The sequence below is a fragment of the Narcine bancroftii genome, chromosome 1 (assembly GCF_036971445.1).
Source record: "Narcine bancroftii isolate sNarBan1 chromosome 1, sNarBan1.hap1, whole genome shotgun sequence".
Classification (NCBI taxonomy): Eukaryota; Metazoa; Chordata; class Chondrichthyes; order Torpediniformes; family Narcinidae; genus Narcine; species Narcine bancroftii.
In genome coordinates, this window is record NC_091469.1 from 380,532,201 (window position 1) to 380,556,119 (window position 23,919).

General features: G+C 44.2%; 2 protein-coding genes across 5 annotated transcripts in view; one reads left to right on the forward strand and one right to left on the reverse strand.

Moving 5' to 3' along the window:
• Nucleotides 1–264, reverse strand: part of fbxl7 (F-box and leucine-rich repeat protein 7) — a 67,544-nt gene extending 67,280 nt beyond the window's left edge. Inside the window, exon 1 of one of the 2 annotated variants that reach the window (XM_069913461.1) lies at nucleotides 115–264. In XM_069913461.1, the coding sequence (XP_069769562.1) occupies nucleotides 115–151 (37 nt within the window). In that variant the 5' untranslated portion in view covers nucleotides 152–264. The remainder of the gene's footprint in view (nucleotides 1–114) is intronic. The other variant, XM_069913460.1, reaches the window with a different exon arrangement.
• Nucleotides 220–23,919, forward strand: part of cdcp1b (CUB domain containing protein 1b) — a 60,392-nt gene continuing 36,692 nt past the window's right edge. The window contains exons 1-3 of one of the 3 annotated variants that reach the window (XM_069913458.1): nucleotides 220–422; nucleotides 16,398–16,610; nucleotides 18,392–18,742. In XM_069913458.1, coding sequence (XP_069769559.1) covers nucleotides 16,433–16,610; nucleotides 18,392–18,742 — 529 coding nt within the window. In that variant the 5' untranslated portion in view covers nucleotides 220–422; nucleotides 16,398–16,432. Of the gene's footprint in view, nucleotides 423–1,825; nucleotides 3,532–16,397; nucleotides 16,611–18,391; nucleotides 18,743–23,919 lie in introns of those variants that run through there. The other 2 variants (XM_069913457.1, XM_069913459.1) reach the window with 2 other exon arrangements.

The window sequence follows — 23,919 nt, forward strand, 5'->3', positions numbered from 1 at the left end:
ATACAGCCCTGGACCCGGATCTTGCCCACCCAGGGGCGCGACGCGTCCCCGAACTCCCCCCGCCCCCGGACGGGCCGCTACCCATCCCGACCCCCGCCCGGGCCCGCCGCTCACCCTCGCTGCCGCACTCCTTGCCACTGTTCGCTCCCATGCCGCACACTTCATGCCACCGCCGCCTCCGGCCTTTCCCCGCTCTTCAGCAGCAACTCCGGAGACCGGACCGCAGCTCGCCCGTCAGCCGGGCGGTTCAGCGCCGCCCACCGGCCCTCTCCGCCCGCCCGCCGCGCCTTAAAGGCGCCCCCCGCCCGCCGCAGGCCGGCCCGAGGAGGCGGCAGAGAGGGCGCTTCCCTTCGACGCTCCGGCAGGGTTCCCGGGGCTGCTCCAGCGGTAGCCCATCGTTTCTGGACGCTCTCCCTTCGCAGGTGACCTGCTGGCCTGGTCTTTTGCCCTGTGTCTGGCTTTACACCCTTGGGCATGGATTTATGCACCATGAGCCCAGGTTTACGCCCCTGAGCATGGGTTCATGCTCCTGTCCCGTGAATGTGCCATTGGGTCCATGTTTATGCCCCCTGGGCTTAGGTTCAGCCCTCTGGGTCCAGGTTTCTTGCAACTTTGTCCTGGGTTCGCCTCCTCTGACCCACGTTTATCCCACTCTCCTGGGTTTATGCTTCCTTCCCTAGTCGGACAACACAAAACAGACCCTTTGGCCCAACCTGCTCCTGCTTCCCTTTGCCTTCATTTGGCACATCTCCTTCCAAGCCCTTCCTGTCTGGATATGGGTCCAAATCACCCTGGTTGGTTGTACAATAATCTACCCTGGGAAATAGACAGTGAGGATTCATTCTGACCATGCCCCTCATCATTTTATAGATCCGATCTATCCAACCTCTCCCTCCAGTCCCTGAAATATCCTGGTCACTGGGTGCTGGAACGAGGGACCCGGGGTGGCATGGTGCTGGGATATTGGACCCCGGGGAGCCTTAATCACTGGATGCTGGTCCGCAGGTGTGTCTCAGGGTCATTGGGTGCTGGGACGTTGGGCCCAGGAGTGCCCGGATGATTGGGTACTGGAATATGGGACCCAGAGATGCTGGGTTTTGAGACCTAGAAGTGCCCCAGTGACTGAGGGATATGGGACTCGGGGATGTCCTGGGGTTACTGGGTGCTGGGACATGGGAGTCACGGGTGTCCAGGCCACCATGTGTTTGGACATGAGATCCGGGGGTGCTCTGGTCACTGAGTGTTAGGATGTTGAACCCAGGGGTGTCCCAGACAGTGAATGCTGGAACGAAGAACCCTGTGGTGTCACAGTCACTGGATTCTAAGATGTGATATCCAGAGGTGTCGTAGTCACTTGGTGCTGGGATGTGGGATCCAGGAGTGCCCCGTTCAATGCGTACTGGGATATGGGACCCACGGCTGCCCTGGTTGCTAGGACAGGGAACCCAGGGGTGTCCCAGTCACTGGGTGTTGGGACGTGGGACCCAGGGGTCTCACAGTCATTGGGTCTTCCAATTCCCATTAATTCCTACTGTCTCGTTTCCGACCTCTCCATCCTTTCCCCCAACCTCCCCATCCTTCTCCTATCAGAACTACCCTCTACCTCCCCCATCACCTCAGCTTTTGTTTCTCTTCTACCCTCCTACTTCTATCCACTTTACTCCCCCTCCCATTGTTATTTTCAGGTGTCTGCCTGATTTTCGGCATCAGGGTGGATGCTGCGTGACCTACGGTGTTTCCCCAGCATGTTGTGCGCTCCAGTGAGTGGCCAAGGCATCGGTCTGACAACGCTCAGTTTGTTTGGAAAATTGCGTGACAGCAGGACGTTGAGGAGGTTGGACACAAAATGCTGTCACACCCAGTGGGTCAGATTTCACCCATGGAGAAAGCAACGGCACTGCTTCTGGGTGGTGAACAGTAACTGGAAGTATTCACTGCACAGCAGAGTTTGAGCAAGTAGTGACGCGGGGAAAGGTGTAGGAAAGGAAATAAACGTGAAACAGGAGCGACTCTCGCTCAGTGAGGGCGCTAGATGCTGGTGTATCCATATGGATCATTATTTCCAAAATGTCTCATTGGAACTCGGCTTCAAATGCAAATTAACCCCTAAATAGGAATGGCATGATATCTCTGACAAGCTATTCACAGAGAGCGAAGGCAGGCGAGACTGCCATCAGGGGCGGTGACAGAACACGAACAAATGGAACAGATCTGCTGTCTGAACCTGGGGCCGGCAGCTTGTCGCAACGCGAGAGAGGACAGGAATCTTCTCTTGTTCAGGCAGACTTACTCCTGACAAGGCACGTCCACACGCGATCGTGCAACATTACGTGTTCACTCTGTGCCTCTCCCGCCAGCCCCGTAAAACCTTGCACATCGGTAAGAATTCCGAAAACACAGCTGCCAGAAGTAACGCCTCTTCTTCCCTTCCCTTCTGAGCACTAAACAGAGGAGGATTGCGAGGCTTCCAGTTTCATTCAACGCACAGTAGAGATGTCATTTCAACAGGCCGTGTCAGAAAGAGCAGCTGGGAGTTTCACTTGCAATGTTCAGGTGCTGCCTAACTTGCTGACGACTGCCAGGATGTTTTGCTTCAGTTTTAGCTCCAGGACTGCGGCCCAGAGTAAAGACGCAGAGCTCAACCATGCTCCACAGAGGCAGCTGTCAGTCTCCAGTGATGTCCTGTGAAGACCACACGGGCACTACCCTGCTCCCTGGCTCCATCCACCACTCTCCCGACTACTGACTGACTCTGGATCCGGTGCCGACAGACACTGCACTGTCCAGGACACACTGGGAAGACACAAAATGTGTCACGCCGGGTTCCATAACTCTCTCCCTCGCTGTCTCCCACTCCTCTCTTCCCATCGCCCCTGCTCATTAGTTATTCCACACTATTTCCAACTGAGAGTATTTGGTCTTCACACCCTGGGATCTTACTGTGCAGACGTAGGAGGGTGTGTTGGCTAAAAAAAAAATCAGGATTCAGGCCGGGAAGAATGTTCCCTTCCTCTCATGCCAAACATTCACACGTTTGGTCACATCCAGGTGCATTCCATTGCAGCCTGAGCTGATTCCTGGGTGTAAAGGAGTAGTTCTCTCCTGACTCCGTAGGACAGTCTGGTCTAGTTCGCAAGGTCTGTTTCAGACTGGTCTGGACCTCAGGTTGGGTCAGACTGGTCTAGTCCCTGGGGTCTAGGTCAGAGTGGTCTGGTCCACCCCCGTACCTGTCCTCCCACCGACGTGGAGAAGACACGCCCCAAGAGAAGCTGAAGTGAGGCGATTGTGACAGGAAGCGGCCGATCCCATGCAGGAAGAAAGCACGGGACCGAAACCTCGCTGCCGCCAATCTGTGTCGGTCGCTCAGCGAGAGGGATCGGGTCCAATTGCTGTTGGGGCCCCAGGTTTCGCTGTCGGAGGTGCCAGTGCTGGGGCTGTTGGGGGCTGTGTGCCGGTGCTGGGCTTTTGGAGGGGTCATGCCGGGCGGAGCCGTCTACCTCGTCCTCTTGCTGTCCCAAGCATGGTTCACAGGTGGGTGAAGTTGGGGTTGGGACTGGGAGTGGAGTTGGGACTGGTGGTGGAGTTGAGGGTAAATTGGGACCAGGGGTGGAATTGGGGTAAGGTTGGGACTAGGGGGTGAGGTTGGGACTGGGGGTTGTGTTGTGGTAAGGTTGGGACTGGGGGTTGTGTTGTGGTAAGGTTGGGACTGGGGGTTGTGTTGTGGTAAGGTTGGGACTGGGGGTTGTGTTGTGGTAAGATTGGGACTGGGGGTTGTGTTGTGGTAAGGTTGGGACTGGGGGTTGTGTTGTGGTAAGGTTGGGACTGGGGGTTGTGTTGTGGTAAGGTTGGGACTGGGGGTTGTGTTGTGGTAAGGTTGGGACTGGGGGTTGTGTTGTGGTAAGGTTGGGACTGGGGGTTGTGTTGTGGTAAGGTTGGGACTGGGGTTGAATTTGGGGTAAGGTTGGGACTGGGGGTGGATTTGGGGTAAGGTTGGGACTAGAAGTGGAGTTGAGGGTAAGGTTGGAACTGGGGGTGGAGTGGGTCTGGACCCAGGGTTAAAGGCAGTTTGGGGCTCCTCCACTGCCTCCCTGAGAGCAGCTCTGTCCCCGACTCTGGGCAAAGCCCCAGCCAGGGTTGGAATCCAACCTGACCCAGGACACAATGTGGACCAGTTCTCAGCTTCACTGAATTGCACAGCACAGAACAGACCCTTCAGCTCAACCCATCTGTGTTGGCCCAGTCATCTTCCTGAACTGGTCACAGCTATAGAAGTTACACAGCACCAGAAGAGGCCCTTCCATCCAATGTCCGTGCTTACCCAATAGTCAGAGCTGGGCACAGCTGTCGAAATCACACTGCATAGAATGGCCTTTCGGCCCTGCCCATCCGTGTTGACCCACTTGTCTCCCGGGGACATACGCAGATAGTGTAGGGAGGGTTCTGCCTCTCAATACGTTTCAGACTTTGTTGAAATGGATCCTCATCGCTCCTCTAATCATTTAAATCTCTACCCCATCGATTGTTGACCCCTTTCTATTTGCGCCCCTCTCCTGGTCTCGGAACATCTCCTGCCTCTGCAAACATTTGACATTGCTGCAATTTTCCATCCCAGTCAACATCCTGGTCCACCCATCTCCTCTCATCTTCTCTGCACTGTTGTGATCCAGGACTTGGCACCACATTCAGGCTCTGACTTCCAAATCCCAACTCTTTGCAATCCCCATCCCCCATACTTGGAGTAATTTACAGCATATGGAGGAATCCCAAGCAGTCACAGTGGCGGTGGGGGGTGGGTGGGAGAGAGTGTTACACATTCCTCACAGAGAGCACCTGAGGTGAGTATCAGACCCTGTTCTCTCGCACTGAGGCAGTGGCTATGCTAGGTGCAGTACCCAGTAACCCTCAACCCATGGAGCTGGTCCTGATCTACTGGCCTGTAGCTCAGTTTCCATCGAGGGGGGTAATCCCAGGAATAACACACTGTACATGGAAAACATCTGAGAAACTCCTGCTTTTTTTGAAAATTTTTTATTTTTCACACAATGAACCATACTGACCAAAATACATACAGACATTTTTCTCTTGAATATACACAGTGTCATTTTCTCCCCTTTTCCTCCCTCCCTTCCCTCCCTCCCTCACCCCCCTCCCCATTTATTCAAAGTTCAATCTATATGATACATTAAACCCGTTAAACAATGTCGTCACTTAATAAAAATAAACAAGAAATTTGTGTCTTTTACTTTTACATTCTGGGTCAGTTCATTTTGTTGTCTTCTCCTTCTGTCATTTTAGGTGGTGGAGGTCCATGGTAGGATTTCTCTATTGTGTTTCATGTATGGTTCCCATATTTGTTTGAATATTGTGATGTTATTTCTTAAATTGTATGTTATTTTTTCTAATGCAATACATTTATTTATTTCTATGTACCTTTGTTGTATTCTCAAGTTGTCTTCTAATTTCCAGGTTGACATAATTTTTTTTGGTACAGCTAGGGCTATCATAATAAATCTTTTTTGTGCTCCATCCAAATCGAGTCCAAATTCTTTATTTCTTATATTACTTATAAGGAAGATCTCTGGGTTTTTTGGTATATTGCTTTTTGTGATTTTATTTAATATCTGGTTTAGATCTTCCCAAACTTTTTTCACTTTCTTGCATGCCCAAATTGCATGTATTGTTGTTCCCGTTTCCTTTTTACAGCGAAAGCATCTGTCTGATACTGTTGGTTCCCATTTATTTAACTTTTGGGGTATGATGTATAGCCTGTGTAACCAATTATATTGAATCATGCGTAACCTTGTGTTTATTGTATTTCTCATAGTTCCGGAGCATAGCTTTTCCCATTTTTCATTCTTTATCTTTATGTTTAGATCTTGTTCCCATTTTTGTTTAGGTTTACAATTTGTTTCCTCGTTCTCCTTTTCTTGCAGTTTGATGTACATGTTTGTTATAAATTTTAAATTATCATTGTGTCTGTAATCACATATTCAAAATTGCTTCCTTCTGGTAACCTCAGACTGTTTCCCAATTTGTTCTTCAAGTAGGTTTTCAATGGTGGTATGCAAACATTGTATCGTGAGTTATATTATATTTGTCCTTCATTTGTTCAAAAGATAATAATTTATTTCCCGAAAAACAATTTTCTATTCTTTTGATCCCTTTTCTCTCCCATTCTCTGAAGGAAAGGTTATCTATTGTGAAAGGGATTAGTTGATTTTGTGTCAATATTAATTTTGGTAGTTGATAATTTATTTTATTCCTTTCTACGTGAATCTTCTTCCAAATGTTGAGCAGATGGTGCAATACTGGTGATTTCCTATGTTGCACCAATTTTTCATCCCACTTATATAGTATATGTTCAGGTATCTTCTCCCCTATTTTATCTAGCTCTAATCTGATCCAATCTGGTTTTTCCCTTGTTTGATAAAAATCTGATAGGTATCTTAATTGTACTGCTCTATAATAATTCTTAAAGTTTGGTAGTTGTAAGGCTCTTTGTTTGTACAATTCTGTTAATTTATCTAGTGCTATCCTCAGTTTCCCCCCTTTCCATAAGAATTTCCTTATTATTTTCTTTAGCTCCTTGAAGAATTTCTCTGTTAGGTGAATTGGCAATGATTGAAATGGGTATTGTATCCTTGGGAAGATCTTCATTTTAATACAGTTTATCCTTCCTATCAGTGTTAGTGGTAAGTCTTTCCAGTGCTCTAAGTCGTCTTGTAATTTTTCATTAATGGCTGATAATTTAGTTTGTATAGATGGCCGAGATTATTATTTAGTTGTATATCTAGGTATCGAATTGCTTGTGTTTGCCATCTAAATGGTGATTCTTTCTTAAACTTTGTGAAATCCGGATTATTCATTGGCATTGCTTCACTTTTATTTGCGTTGATCTTGTACCCCGATACTTCTCCATATTCCTTCAATTTCTTATGTAATTCTTTTATTTATATTTCTGGTTCTGTTAAGTATATTATAATGTCATCTGCAAATAGACTGATTTTATATTCCTTCTCTTTTATTTTTATCCCTCTTATTTTATTTTCTGTTCTTATCAGTTCTGCTAGTGGTTCTATAGCTAACGCGAACAGTGAGGGAGATAGTGGGCATCCCTGCCTTGTTGATTTAAATTGATTTGATATATATCCATTTACTGTCACTTTCACCAATGGTCCCTTATTTAATGTTTTAATCCAATTAATATACTTCTCTGGTAGGTTGAATTTTTGTAGTACTTTGAATAAATAAATCCATTCTACTCTGTCAAAGGCTTTCTCTGCGTCTAAAGCAACCACCACTGTTGGAGTTCTGTTTCCTTGTACTGCATGGATTAAGTTAATGAATTTACAGATATTGTCCTTTGTTCATCTTTTTTTAATAAATCCAGTTTGATCTAGTTTTACTATTTTTGGTACACAGTCAGTCAATCTGTTTGCTAATAGTTTAGCTATTATCTTATAATCTGTGTTAAGTAGAGATATTGGTCTATACGATGCTGGTGTTAGTGGATCTTTACCCGTCTTTGGTATCACTGTAATTATTGCTATTTTGCATGAATCTGGTATGTTTTGTGTTTTTTCAATCTGATTCATTACTTCCAGGAGAAGAGGAATTAATAAGTCTTTAAATGTTTTATAGAATTCTATTGGGAGTCCATCCTCTCCCGGTGTTTATTGTTCAGTAGTTTTTTTAATATCTCCTGTATTTCTTCTATTTCAAATGGTTTTGTTAATTTATTTTGCTCCTCTGTTTGTGATGTCGGTAGTTCAATTTTAGTTAGAAATTCATCTATTTTGTCTTCTTTCCCTTCGTTTTCAGTTTGATATAGTTGTTCGTAGAATTCCCTGAAGTTTTCGTTGATCTCCGTTGGGTTATATGTAACTTGTTTGTCCTTTTTCCTTGATGCCAATACCGCTCCTTTAGTTTGTTCTATCTTAAGCTGCCACGCTAGTATTTTGTGTGTTTTTCTCCTAGCTCATAATACTTCTGTTTTGTCTTCATTATGTTCTTCTCCACCTTATATGTTTGTAGTGTTTCATATTTTATTTTTTTGTCTGTCAATTCTCTTCTTTTAGTTGTATCTTCCTTTATTGCTAATTCTTTTTCTGTATTTGTTATTTCCCTTTCCGACTGCTCTGTTTCCTGATTGTAGTCCTTCTTCATCTTGGTTACATAACTTATTATTTGCCCTCTAATGAACGCTTTAATTGCGTCCCATAGTATAAACTTATCTTTCACTGATTCCGTATTTATTTCAAAGTACATTTTAATTTGTCGCTCAATTAATTCTCTAAAATCCTGTCTTTTAAGTAGCATGGAGTTTAATCTCCATCTATACATTCTTGGAGGGATGTCCTCCATCTCTATTGCCAATAACAGGGGTGAGTGATCCGATAACAATCTAGCTTTATATTCTGTTTTCTTAACTCTTCCTTGAATGTGGGCTGATAACAGGAATAGGTCTATCCTTGAGTATGTTTTATGTCTACCCGAATAATATGAATATTCCTTTTCCTTTGGGTGTTGTTTCCTCCATATATCCAAAAATTGCATTTCCTGCATCGATTTAATCATAAATTTGGTTACTTTGTTCTTTCTGTTAGTCTTTTTTCCAGTTTTATCCATTATTTGAGTCCAAATTAAGGTTAAAATCCCCTCCTATTAGTATATTCCCTTGCATATTCTGATCTTCAAAAAGATATCTTGCATAAATTTTTGATCTTCTTCATTAAGTGTGTATACATTGAGTAAATTCCAAATATATCTGATATGTTATCATTACATACCTCCCTGCTGGATCTATTATATCCTCTTCTATTTTGATTGGTACATTTTTATTGATTAATATAGCTACTCCTCTGGCTTTTGAATTGTATGATGCTGTTGTTACATGTCCTATCCAATCTCTCTTTAATTTCTTGTGTTCCACTTCAGTTAGATGTGTTTCTTGCACGAATGCTATATCAATTTTTTCTTTCTTCAGTAAATTTAACAGTTTCTTCCTTTTGATTTGGGTATGTATTCCGTTAATATTTAAAGTCATTTAGTTCAACATGGCCATTTCATACTTTGTTTATCTTTCCTTTCCGTTTCCTCATCACCACCTTCCCTTCTTATCCATTTCTGGTTTCTTTTTTTGAACACATTATAAGACAACATTTCTAAAGCATAAAAATATTTCCATTATTCCCATATCTAAAATTCCTTTAACTCTAATAGTCCTTCCCCTCTCTGAGTTGCCTTTTGTCCCTTGTCGGGCAACCACATCTTTCCTCTCCATTTGGATTGCGAACCTGCTCGCAAGCGTCAACTGATTTCGCAGTGACTGTTAGTCTTCCCCACCCAGCCCCCCCAGAAAAGATTTTAATCTTCATATATAACAAAGCTCACTCTCTTAAATCCCTCATTTCCTTTCTTCCCTTTCTTTCCCTTCTTAGTTCTTACTTATACTTTATTCTTATTTATATATAGTTTGTTGTCATTTTTGTTCTTGTTACATCTCTTCATCTCTCTGTCTGTTTTGTAGGTGTTCTGCAAATTTTCGTGCTTTTTCCAGATCCGAGAACAGTTTGCTTTGCTGCCCCGGGATAAATATTTTAAGCACCGCTGGATATTTTAACATAAATTTATAACTTTTTTTCCATAGGGTCGATTTTGCTGCATTAAACTCCTTCCTCTTCTTCAGGAGTTCAAAACTTGTATTTCAGTGGTTTTTTGTCTTCTTTTATTTTCCTCATTGCCTTCTCCAATATATTTTCTTTTGTTGTATATCTTAAGAATTTTACTAGAATGGATCTTGGTTTTTGTTGTGGTTGTGGTTTAGGGGCTAATGTTCTGTGTGCCCTTTCTATTTCCATTCCTTCTTGTAATTCTGGCATTCCTAGGTCCCTGGGGATCCATTCTTTTATAAATTCTTTCATATTTTTGCCTTCTTCATCTTCCTTGAGGCCCACTATCTTTATATTGTTTCTCCTATTATAGTTTTCCATTATATCTATCTTCTGAGCTAACAGCTCCTGTGTTTCTTTAACTTTTTTATTAGATTCTTCCAATTTCTTTTTTAAGTCATCTACTTCCATTTCTATGGCTGTTTCTCGTTCTTCCACCTTGTCTAATCTTTTTCCTATTTCTGTCATGACCATCTCTATTCTATTCACTTTTTCTTCTCTACCTTTTATTCTTCTTTGTATTTCACTGAATTCTTGTGTCAGCCATTTTTTTAATGTTTCCATATATTCTTTAATTTTTTTTTTAATCCATGTACTGTCCCTTCCCTTCATCTTCCATTTCTCTGTGTTCTCCCTCTTCTTCTTCTGAGTCCACTCCAGGATCTGTGTCCTTTACCTCGGTCTGTTCTGATTTTCTTGTTGGGTTGTTTATTTTATTTTGTTGGATATTTTTGTTCTTCTTATTTTTATTAAAGGTGTCTTCTTCCTCTGGGTTGGTCATCTGTTGTTTCTCTGATTTCCTTTTTTTTTATTCTCTTCCTTCTTGTTCTCGTTATTTTCTATGTTTTCCTGTTGGGAGTCTTGCTATCGTGTTATACTTGTCTGTTTAAGCTGTGGATATTTACTCCTCAGCTCGTCCCCCCTCCCATCGATGTTGTTTTTATCTTGTGCATCATGCATGTGCGGGGATTCGCGCATGCGTGGTTGCGCACTTTTGTTTGGCTCCGTGAGCCATCTTTGTAGTCCTGTGCTCGGGGTTTCCACTGACCTCAGGGAGCAGGCTTCTCTCTCCACAGCGGGCCTCCTCATACAGGTAAGGCCTTCACTTTTCTCATCCGACGTCTTTCCTTCTTTTCTTCCCGTTGTTTTTGGTTTTTCTTTCTTTGCTGCCATTTTCTCCACACTTTTATTTTTAATTTGTTATGGTTTCTGTGTTTGTGGCTTTGCATTTTCTTTACTTTTTTTTAAAAACTTTTCTGGAGAGGGCTGGTATTTTCTTACCGGTCACTACTCCATCACGTGACTTCCCAGACCTCTCCAGAAAAGTTTTTTAAAAAGTAAAGAAAAAGCAAAGCTAAAAGGAGATATGAGGCTGCTTTGGCAGGCAAGGTAAAAATAAATCCAAAGGGTTTCTACCTGTACATTAAAAGTAAAAAAATAGTGAGGGATAAAATTGGGTCCCTTGAGGATCAGAGGGGTAGGCTATGTGAGAAGTCAGAGAGATGGAAAATTTAAATAACATTTTTTTCAGTATTCACTAAGGAAAGTCAGGTGAAATAGGGAAAACTAGTTGTGAAGTCATGGAAAATATATAGATTAATGAGGCAGTAGTACTGGCTATTTTAAAAAGAGTAAAGGTGGATAAATCTCCAGGTCCTGACAAGATATTCCCTAGAGCCTTGAGGGAGGTTAGTGTAGAAATAGCAGGGGCTCTGACAGAAATATTTAAAAAATGTCATTAGCTATGGGGGAGATGCCAGAGGATTGGAGGGTGGCTCATGTTGTTCTGTTTAAAAAAGTAAACCAGGTAATTATAAACCTGTGAGTCTGATGTTAGTGGTGGGTAAATTAATGGAGAGTTTTTTTAGAGATGGTATATACAATTATTTGGAAAGAGGGGTTGATTAGGAGAAGTCAACATGATTTTGTACATGGTAGATCATGTTTAACAAATCTTGTAGAGTTTTTCAAGAAGGTTACTAAAAAGGTTGATGAGAGGAAGGCTTTGGATGTTGTCTATCTGGACTTTAATAAGGCCTTTGACAAGGTTCTGCATAAGGTCCCATAGCAAGGTTCACACATTAGGTATTAATGTTGAAGTAGTGAAATTGATTCAGCAATGGTTGGATGGGAAATGCCAGAGAGTAGTGGTGGAAAATTGTTTGTTAAATTGGAGGTCAGTGACTAGTGGAGTGCCTCAGGGATCGGTACTGGGTACATTGTTGTTTGTCATATATATTAATGAACTGGATGATAGGGTGGTAAATTGGATTAGTAAGTATGCAGATGATACAAGATTGGTGGTGTTGTGGACAGTGAAGGAGGTTTTCAAAGGTTGCAGTGGGATACAGGCCAGTTAGAAGAGAGGGCAGAAAGATGGCAGATGGTGTTTAATACCGATAAGTGTGTGGTGCTACATTTTGGTAGGAGTAATCAAAATGGGACATACATGTTAAATGGTAGACAATTGAGGAGTGCAGTGGAACAATGGGATTTCGGAATTCTGGCACATAATTCCCTGAAAGTGGAGTCATATGTAGATCGGGTGGTGAAAAAATGTTTTGGTATGTTGGCCTTCATAAATCAGTGTATTGAATACAGGAGTTGGGAGGTCATGTTAAAGTGTATAAGGCATTTGTAAGGCCAAATTTGAAATATTGTGTGCAGTTTCGGTCACCGAATCATAGGAAGGATATCAACAAAATAGAGAGAGTGCAGACAAGATTTACAACAATGTAACCTGGATTTTAGTTATGGGGAAAGGTTAAACAGGTTAGGACTTTATTCCCTGGAGTGTAGAAGATTGAGGGGTGATTTGATAAGGGTATTTAAAATGATGAAGGGGACAGAGAGAGTAAATGTGGCCAGGCTTTTTTCCATTTCCAACAAGAGGACATGGATTGAAATTGAAGGGGCCAAGTATAGGGGAAACATGAGGGGGAATTTCTTCACTCAGAGGATGGGAGTGTGGATGAGCTTCTAGCCAAAGTGGTAGATGAGGGTTTGATTTTAATATTTAAGGAAAAGTTGGATAGATATATGGATGAGAGAGGTATGGAAGGTTATGGGCCCGGTGTGGATCAATGGGACTAGGTGGAAGGTGTTCGGCATGGACTAGAAGGGCCGAACTGGCCATTTTCTGTGTTTTATAGTTAAATGTTCCTTTCAAATATTCCAACTTTTCATACTTCAGTTTGTGTCTCACCTAAGTTCAGTGGAAAAAGTCTGTTGCCCTCATAATTTTGTAAACCTCTATCAGATCTCCCCTCATTCTCTGATGCTCCAGGGAATAAAGTCCTGACCTGTTTGACCTTTTCTATAACTCAGTTCCTCCAGTCCTGGCAAGATCCTTGTAAGGCTTCTCTGAACTCTCATTGATATCTGTCCTGTAGGTACGTGACCAAAACTGTACACAATCCAATGTCTTCAGTGGTTTATTGGAGTCAGTTTCATCTCATATACAGCACAGCAATAAGTCCTTTGGCCTATCATATTCATGCTGATCTTTTCTGTATTAATCCCATTTTGTCTTCTGTTTCTCATCTATTTAAATGTCTGCCCAAATGCACCTTAAATATTATCACTGAACATTATTCCACTACCTCCACAGGCAGCAAGTTTCAAATATCAATCTTGTCTGCATAAAATAATAAGCCCCCCAGATCTGCTTAAAGCCCTTTCCTCTCACCTTGAACCTGTGCCTTTTTTCTTTTGAAATGCTGACCATGTGTAAAAGATTGTGACTAGTGACCTGTGACAATCTGACACACCTCCGTCAGGTCACTCTTTTGGTCGAGGGAGAACAAACTCAGCCTATCTAAGTCACCCAATCTTGGCAACACCTAGTAAATGCAATATCTCTTGTGCCAGCACATCCCTCCTACAGTGATCCAGAGAAAAACAGTTTTATCTGGTTGCACATGTACAGTCAGATGATAAACCTGAACTGGTGTGGTAACCAGAACTGCTTACAATCATCAAAATTGCAACATAGTGAAATAATTTTATATTCTATGCCCTGGCCATTTAAGGCCAGTATGCCCACATATCTTCAATGCCTTATCAACCTGTGTTACCATTTTGCATGAACTCCAAGAACCCTCAGCTCATCAACCATCCTCAGCACCCTCAGCATTCACTTTATATGTATTGTCCTTATTTGAGTTTCCCAAATGCATCAGTTCCCACTGGTCAAGATTAAATTCTGTCTGCTTCACCTCCTTTGTCTCCAAGGACCAAGCAAATGAGCCATTTACCTCGAATTCCACGTGCTTTCAGCTTCTGGCCCAATGCACCATGCAGGATTCTGCAAACTGCTTTTATGAAATGCACATGGACAATATTTACCACCCTGCCTTTACCTCCTCAAAGTTAAATCAGTGAGACAGGTTATAACACAAAGTGATGCTATCCCTGCTCAGTCCTTGTCTTTCCAGATGTATCTTAATTTTCTCCTTCAGAATGTTCACCACAAATTTCCCAATTTCACTGGCTGACAAATACCCAGCTCATTCATGCTGTCCTTCAACAAAGGATCAACATTAATAATCCTTCAGTCTTCTGGGACCTCACCTGAGGTCAATGAAAAGGAAAAAAATTTCCATCAGGCCCCAGCAAACTCCTCTCTTGCTCCATGTAGCATCCAGGGAGGGTTCTCATCTGGCCCTGAGGGTTTATCATCCCTCTGCTTCCCATGATGTCTGATATTAATGTATAGAACTTAAAACTTTGAAGCTTACAAAATGATGGTGACTGTTCCCAGAGTGTTTCCCACTGACTCTTCCACGATCTTCCCAGTTGTATTTCTGAAGATAAGGATCAATACAGCTTGTCTCTGGTAGGACCATATCTATGCAGTCTCCAACAACTCTCTCTGAAGTACTTCACAAACTCCACCTCATCTGAGCCCCCTCCACTAGGGAAATCTCAGCCAGAAAGTTAAACCCTCCACTACAATAACCTTGTCACTCTTTCACCTTTCCATGACTTGCTTACAGATTTGTTCCTCCAATTCCTGCTGACGAATGGGAGGCCTGTAGTCTAACCCCCACAAAATGATCGCCTCTCTCTTATTCCTAAGTATAACCCATGTGCTCACATTGGATGATCCTTCCAGGATATCTCCCCTCAGTACTGTTCTCCCTCGTCAGAGTTCCGACTCCCCTTCCTCTTTTACATCCCCCTCTGTCACATCCAAAACTTCTGTAGCCTGGAACCTTGAGCTATCCCAACTGTCCTTTCCCTGATCATGTTTTCATGATTGCAAAAGCATTATAACTCCAAGTGCTGATTCTGCTCTGAGTTCACCAGATTTGACCTGTGTCACTTCTTGTGTTAAAGTAACTGTGGTTGAGCACAACAGCCCTCCCATTTTCCCTCACCTGCCTCTGCCCACCAGACATGATTTGTCCTGCACATTATTCCTAACCCCTGCTGAATTAATTAGAGTAGTTTAAAGTCTCTTGGGTAGTGTGAGCAAACCTCTCTGCAAGGATATTGATCCCCCTCCAGTTTAGATGCGCCCCATCCTTCATGTATGGCTTCCCCCATCCCAGAGTGATCCTGTGCCAAGTTCCAAAAGCGATTTCTCCATACCAGCACTCCAGCCACACATTCATCCAGCAGTTTTACCACCCAGGCATGTAGGGCAAAGACAAATCCTGAGATGGTCCATTTTTGTTCCTTTTGGCCCACTGTTTGCTTTGACAGACTTCTTCCCTTTCTTCCTGGAGCATGATGTGGTGAATATAGGTACAATTTTCACATTTAAGATAAGTTTGTATAGCTATGTGGATGGGAGGGGGATGGAGGACTATAGTCTGGGTGCTGGTCTTTGGGATCAGGCAGAATAATAGTTTGACACAAACTTGATGGGCCAAAGGGCCTGTTAATGTGCTGTGCTTCAACACCTGGAGTACTGTCTGGACCCTGCACTGTCAAGCTGGAATACTGTCTGGACAGCCACCTTACATGAAGAGTACAGACCCCCCTCCAATGGAGAGGACAGATGGCCTCCAGTGTGGGACAGAATCCCTTCAGTGGAAAAGGAAACCTCCCTCCAGAGGTCATCAAGAGTATCAAGTTCTTTGGAGTGAACTTGATGGAGAATCTCACCTGGTCCCTTAACTCCAACTCCACAGCCAAGAAAGCCCAGCACCGCCTCTACTTCCTGCGAAGGCTGAAGAAAGTTCATCTCCCACCCTCCATCCTCACTACATTCTACAGAGGATGTATTGAGAGCACCCTGTGCAACTGCATCTCCGCCCGGTTTGGAATCTGTACCACCTCAGACCACAAAACCCTGCAGAGGATAGTGAAGGCAGCAGGAAAGACCATTGGGGACTCTCTTCCTACCATGAAGGACATTTACAGCACTCAATGAAGGTGAAAGGCAATAAACATCGTGAAGGACTCCACACATCCCTCATGTAAACTTTTCACCTTTCTGTCATCTGGGAGGGGGTTCCATAGCACTCAGGCCCTTACACCCAGATTGGGCAACAGTTTAATCCCCCAAGCTATCAGGCTCCTGAATTCCCAGAACATATGTGGATAGTCTACTGTGGACTTTTATTTTGTATGTCTTTACATTTTAATTTCTATTTTAACCTATATTTATGTAAATCTGCTCCATAGTCCTGAAATGCTATCTCGTCTTTACCGTCCAATGCATGGCATGATCGATAAATAAAGGAGACTTGACTTGACCCTATGATTTCTGTGCAGGTGCTGAGCCAACTTCGATCATAGTTGACCCAGACATGAGTGTTAACATCAGCTCAGCCACTGGCAGACTGGACCTGCCTGAATGCCAGATGTGTGTGGCAGCAGAGCAATGCAGCCTGCAGTACCATTTCCATGCAGGAGATGACGTGCTCCTCAACTTCACCTGCACTAACCCTGAGGACTACTTCATCATGGAAGTCAAGCGAGAGATCGGTGAGTGACCATGGTTTATGTCTGCTGGGACCCGAGTCAAAAGCCTATGGCTGGAAGGAGGATGTCCGTGAGTCAGGGATTCTCACCTAGCAAAGTCCACCCTCACCCCTCCCTCCTCCTTCCTCTAACACCTCTCTTCACTCTCCCCATCTTTCCCAACCTCTCCCCCCTCCCCCTCTCCTCATCACCTCCCTCTCTCCTCCCCTCCCCCTCCCCATACACCTCCTCCCCTTCTCCCACCCCTATACCCCTCCCCTCTACCCCACCTCTCCTCCCTCCCTTCCCATCTCATTCCCTCTCCCCCCACATCTCTCCCCTCCTACACCCTCGTCCCCCTCTTCCTTGCCCCTTCCCCTCTCCCCTCCTTGTGTTTTACACCTTCTCATTCCTCCCCTCTCATGTCCTCTGCAAACTTACTGACCCACCCCTTCACTTCCTGAACCAAGTCATTTATCAAAATCACAAAGAGTAGAGGTCCCAGAAAAGATTGCTGTGGTGCACCTCTGGAGACCAACCTCCAGGTAGAATATGTTCCATCCACTATCATCCTCTGCATTCTGCAGGCCTTACTTTGTGAATACAGAATTAGCTTTCCCAGAGAAGGCAGATGGTGGTTGGAAATGGTTTGTATTCTGCATGAAGGTCAGTGTCCAGTGATGTTCTGCAGGGATCTGTTCTGGGATCCTACCTCTTTGTGATTTTTATCAATGACCTGGATGAGTAAGTGGAAGCTTGGTTTTGTAAGTTTGCAGATGACACGAAAGTGGGTGGTGTTGTGGATCATCTGGAGGGTTGCCGAATGTTACAAAGGGATGACAATATGATGCAGAGTTATTGAAGAAATAGCAGATGGAGTTTAATAGAGAAAAGTGTGATGTGGTGCATTTTGGTAGGTCAAATTTTGAAGGCAGAACATAATGTTAATGAGAGGTCTCTGAACAGTGTGGACAAAATAAAAGATTGTGGGTTCTGTATCTATAGAACACTCAAAGCGTCTGCATAGTGTTGTTATGAAGGCATATGGTGTAGAGGCCTTCATTAACCAAGGGATTGAGTTTACAAGCTATGAGCTAATGTTGTATCTATAGACCTTGATTAGATCCCCTTGGAACATTCTGTTCATTTCTGGTCACCTCATTGCAGGAAATATATGGATGCTCTGAAGAAGTGACAAGCAGGCTAGATAAGGGAGATACAGTGGTTGTTGTGTATTTGGATTTTCAGAAGGCCTTTGGCAAGGTGCTGCACATGAGGCTGCTTGGCATGATAAGACCCCATGATATAACAGGAAACATACTAGCATGGGGAGAGCATTGGCTGATTGGTAGAAAGCAGAAAGTTGGAATACAAGGATCATATTCTGATTGGCTGCTAATTGCTAGTGTTCCACAGGGGCAGTATTGGGACCGCTTCTTTTTATGTTGTATATTAATGATTTAGATTATGGAATGAATGGGTTTGTGGCCAAGTTTGCATATGACACAAAGGTAGGTGGAGGGGCAGGTAGTGTTGAGGAAACAGGGAGTCTTCAGAAGGTTAGAAGAATGGGAAGAGAAGTGGCAAATTAAATGTAATGTCGGGCCTCCATGTGATGGTCCAGGAGGGCACAGACAGTCAGAGTGGGAGTGAGTGACCCGCTGAGTGATGAATGGTGTGATCAGTTCGCGACACCGAGCATGCAGACTTCATTGCTGTTGTTGTCAGCAATGGTGTTCTCCCTCAACTCGCTGGTTTAGGATGGAACCTTGCAATCCTGAAGTGACTTTTACTTTCTCCTGCAGCAGTTCAAGATGATGACCTTGACAATCTTATCCCTCGAAATCTCCCGCGCCTGAACACAACCTACATCTGGGAGCTCAACGTGCCTTACAATGTTGGTGTGAAGATTGGCTTTCACAAGCACAGCCTGCGTCAGACAGACACTGACCATTGTCCTGACTTGGTCAAATACTCAGTGAAGGGACACGTCCGCGATGACAACAGAAAGGAAGTTCCTGTGGGAATATTTTGCCGGAATGGAACTATCCACAGCCTGAAAGTTCAAGGTCGAACCATTGTCATCCTTGAAGTGCCGTGGATGGAGGTGACTGATGAGGCAGAATTTCAACTCTTCTTTGTATTACCGATTAAAAGTAGGTGCTTCTTCAAATGAAGAATAAAGTCCTAAGTGTGGCTTTGGTTCAATCCCTGCCTGTCATCTCCATCTCTGTGCTAATACCTCCTGTCTGTCCCTCGTTGTTCCCAGACAGTTGGCAATGACTCCAGAGAGGATCATGGTCTCTGAGTCAACTGGCCAGCTGCTAATAAAGTGGACCCATCTCTCACAGGGGTCCAGAGTAGTGCGATAGTGAGCTGGAGGAACTTGGCATCTCAGGCCTGGGCCCTTCCTCAAGGATGCTGAAGATTGGGCAAATCTGAATGGGGAGGAAGGGGAACAGGCACAGGCTTGCAGGTGAATGTGAATACCATTGGGAGGGGGAAGGGGGTGAGATGGGGGAGAAGCTGAGAAGGATGCTATCTCCTCTCTCTCATCACCCACCATTCCCCCAGCTCCCCCTCCCCCTCCACCAGAGCACCTCCTCAGTGCCCTTTATATTTCACCCCCACCCATTTCTCTTTCCTCCCAACCAGAGTACTCACTCATCCCTCAGGCCCTCTCCCATCAAACCCAACCGCTTCCTTCCCACCCCACTAGAGCACCCCTCAGTGCCCCTCCTCAATCATTCTCCTCTCCCTTCCACTCTCCCCACCTCACCAACAAGCCTATGCTCCCCACCCCAACCTCTATGCTCACTATGCCTCCACCCCCATCCCTTCCTACAGTCCCCTGGTTGCTCCTGGTTCCCAAGAGCTCATTCCCACCCTCCCATGGATCCTCCTACAGTATCATCCCTGCTGGTCACCAACATCCTGTGAAGCCAAGGAATGGGTCAAGATCAGAGCTTATTGTGATGTGATGGGGATGGATTGGAAAGGCCTTGGTCATCGTCCTCTACACTGGTCCCATGCCCCTGTTCTGCAGCTGAAAGTGGACTGGGTGTAGGCAGGAACGATGAGGCACTAGCATCTCCCCATTGGCACTCCAGAGAAGGATACTTCTGTACTGAGGTGAGAATTTGTCATAGGAACCAAGTAGCATTGGAGTGGAATTGGGCCATTCAGTCCATCAAGGTTTCTCTAGTATTTAAATCATGGCTTTCTTTCAATCCCATTCCCCATAACCTTTAAGACTCTTACCAAACAAGAATCAACCAACTTCCACTTTTAATGTCCCCGATGACTTGGCCTCCACAGCATCTGTGGCAACAAATTCTATAGATTCACCATCCTCTAAAGAAATTTCTCCTCAATTCTATTCTAAAGGGACATCCTTTTATTCCTAGGCTGTGCCCTCTGGTCCTTGACTTTCCCACTACTGGAAACATCTTTTCCACATCCACTCTATCCATTAATTTCAAATTCAGAGGGCTTTTGATGACATTCACTCCTCATTCTTCTAAACTCCATAAAATACAGATGCAGAGCCATCAAGCACTGTTCATTCATCCCCAGGATCATTCTCATAAACCTCCTCTGAACCCTTTCCAATGCCAGCACATCCTTCCTTAGCTATGGGCCTTAAATTGCTCCCAATACAATGTTGTCTGACCAACACGTTACCAAGCATTACCTTGGCCTTATATTCTAGTCATCTGGAAATGAATGCTAACATTGAATTTGCCTTCCTTAAGACTGTTTTCTAAATTCTCTCTCCATTTAGAAAAGAGTCTATTACTTTATGCCTTCTACCAAAGTACACTTTTTTCCATCTGCCACTTTTTTACCCATTTTCCCAACCTGATCAAGTCCCTCTGAAGACTCTCTGCTTCCGCGACTCTATCCATCTTCATATCATTTAAAAACTTGACCTCAAAGTCATCAATTCCATTATTTAAATACATGCAAAATAGCAGACCCAACGCCGATCCCTGGGGAACACCATGCCACTAGCAGCCAACCAGGAGGCCCCTCTATTCCCACTCTTTGCCTTCTGCCAGCCCACAATCTTCTATCCACACTAGAATACCATGGGCTCCTACCTTGTCCAGCAGCCTCGTGTGCTGCACCTTGTCTGACCAATCCAAGTTGACAACATTCACCGATTCTCCTTTGACTGTCCTGCTCATTACTTCCTCAATGAACTCCGGCAGATTTGTCAGATCTCCTCTGAAGGAAACCACACTGACTTTGGACTATTTTATCTTGTGCTTCCAAAACCTTAAGAATGGACTCTAGATTCTTTCCAATCACTGAAGTCAGGCTAATCAGCCTATAATTTCCTATCTTTCATCTCTCTCCCTTTTTAAAGAATGGAGTGAAATTTGCAATTTGGAAGTCCTCTGGGACCATTCCCAACTCCAGTGATTCCTGAAAGATCACTACTAAAGAGTTCACAACCTCTTCAACTACTAATTTCAGACCCAGGGGTATAGTGTGTCCAGTCCAGGTGACTTATCTACCTTCAGCTTCCTAGACACCTTCTCCTCCTGCCCCCGACCCTTGAATTTCTGGCACATCACCAGTGTCTTCCACAGTAAAGATTAATGCAAACTATCTGTTCAGTTCATTTGCCATTTTGTTGTTCCCCATTGCCACTTCTCTAACATCATTTTCCAGTGGTTCGATGTCCACTCTTACCTCTCTTTTACTTCTTGTACAGCTGAAAAAGTTTTGCCATCCTGCTTTATATTACTGGCTTGCTTATTTTATCTTTTCTGTCCCGTTGTTTTTTAGTTGCCTTCTTTTGGTTTTTAAAAGCAACCTAATTTTGCAGTTCCTCTCTTTTGGTTTCATGGTGTCTCTGACTTGCCTTGTCAGCCACGATTGCCTCACCTCCATGTAGAATGCTGCTTTTTCTTTGGGATAAAACAATCCTGCATCTTCCAAATTATTCTCAGAAACTCCTGCCATTGCTGGTCCACTCTCTTCCCTTCCCATCAACTTTGGTCAGCTCCTCTCTCATGTTTTCATAGTTAACTGTAACACTGACATGTCTGATTCTAACTTCTGCTGAAACTGCAGTGTGAATTCTCTCATGGGGTGATCACAATCTCCTAATAGTTCCTTTACCTGAAGCTGCCCAAACAAGTCTGATTCATTGCACAGCACCCAATCCAGAATTGCCTTTTCCCCAGTGTTCTTGATCACAAGTTCCTCTATAAAGAATTCCACAAATTCCTTATCTAGCACCAACCTGATCTACCCAGTCTACTTGCAAATTGAAGTCCCCCATGATCATCTTAACATGGCCTTTGTACATGTCTTCTCTAACTTCTGATGTAATTTGTACACCACATTCTGGCTGCTATTTGGAGACATGTATGTAACTCAAACAGGGTCTTTTAACGCTTGCAGTTTCTCAAGTCTACCCACTAAGATTCCATGTTTTCTGATCCTCCACCCATTCTTGCTAAGTATTTAGTTAATTTTTTTTTACCAACAAAGCCACCCTACCCTTTCTGCCCACCTGCCTGTCTTGTTGATAAGATGGGTATCCTTGGATGTTTTGCTCCCAGCTGTGATCGTCCTTCAGCCACATCTCTGATATGTCCAATGCATTGGACCTGCCAATTTCTAACTGTGCTTTAAGCTCCTCTACCTTGTTTTAGTATACTGCTCGCATTCAAATACAATACCTTCAGTCCTGTGTTCACCACCTTCATCAGATTTGTCTCTGTGTTACCCAAATTTAAGTTCTTCAAGAATTCTTTTAGTCGTAATAAAACTGAAAATGTGAGGCAGACAAAGATTCGATATCAGCAGAAATTGCCCAATGCCCTTTACATCCAGAGAAAGAAAAGCGAAAGACAGTTCCCCCAGGATCACTGAATGGCCATGGCTGTGCCTCCAACACTCCCACAGCCTCCACAGGTACACAACCTTCTGACCTAACCATCAGAAAACTGATCTCCAGATGCACACCTCTGATACGGTCAGGAAACCTACAGCACCCTCTCACATCCTGGTTCCAATATCTAGCTCCCCTTCAGCCAATCTCCAGCAGTCACCAGCCTGTTGTAAGTCTTTTGACTGTAGTCGCCAGCAGCCCGCTGGCTGCATGGGTTCCTTGCCTTGAGTCACTAGCAGTCCACTGCCTGTATGTTCTTCAGCCTCACTCATCCACCGCCAAGATCACCATCCCATGGGTCATCTCCTCTACTTCTCCTTCTCAACTAGGCAGTGATCTCCTCATTTTCTGGTGCCCTGCACCAGTCCTCTACTTCCCCAGAGTCTGCAATCCCTTGTGGCCAATGTTGTCTTGGATCCATACCCCGCTGTTGCAGAATTTTAAAACAAATCACTGTCGGCGCCTTTAACGGGCCCTTTATAACCTGTACAGAACCACTGGCATTCAGACTGGTCAGTTGAACATCTCAGGGGAGTGCTAAGACTTCTCCCCCCCCCCCAACTCTCAATGGGGGTCCACACCACCAGGAGTGGTGCCATTACAGCAGTTCTGGCAGTGCCACCATTTTTAAAAAAATCCTTATTATCTTTATTCTTTTCCTTTTCTCAACTTCCTGTCCTTTTTTTTATTCTGGAGACTTCAACACCTTCTCCTGCACACTGCTTCCCTTTAACTTTATCCATACTTTTCCAATATGTTCAGCCCACCCCCCTGCTATTTAAAGTCCCATGCTTATATGATTCACCACGGTCCATGCACCTTCTGGCTCAGGCATCAGTTCACGGATATAGAGGAGATGTCATCAGTCATTAACTAAAAAAAATCTGTCAATCATACAACCCACAGGGAAATTCCATCTTCACACCGGGTCCTGAGTAAAGATTGGGACAATACCTTTCTCTTATCATACAATCCAATTTTAATAATTAGATCGAACAATGTCAGGCCCTGAGGCTAATGAGGCTGAGAGGTTACTAAAATAATTGTCCCAGTGACACCATAGTGGGGAGAAAAAATGGGATAAGTGCCTATTGCTGCTTGATGGTCAGTGCAGACTCAAGGGCTGAAGGGCCTCCCTCTCTGCTCCTGCCCCTGTGATCCAATAACAAGGGACTGTGCTGTGCAACTCCTGGTGTCCCAGAAGGTGGCAACACAGGTAAGTGGTGAAGAACCACAAGGAAATACTTGCCTTCATTTACCAGGGTAACGGATTTATAGAGTTTGAAGATATTTATGGAACAAATTCACAGGCCAAGGACCAGTCCAGCACAGGAAAGGCCCTTTGACCTGTGTGTCTGTGCTGAACATTATGTCCAAATCAAACTAAATCTCTGCTGCTTGGACCTGATAACCCTCCATCCC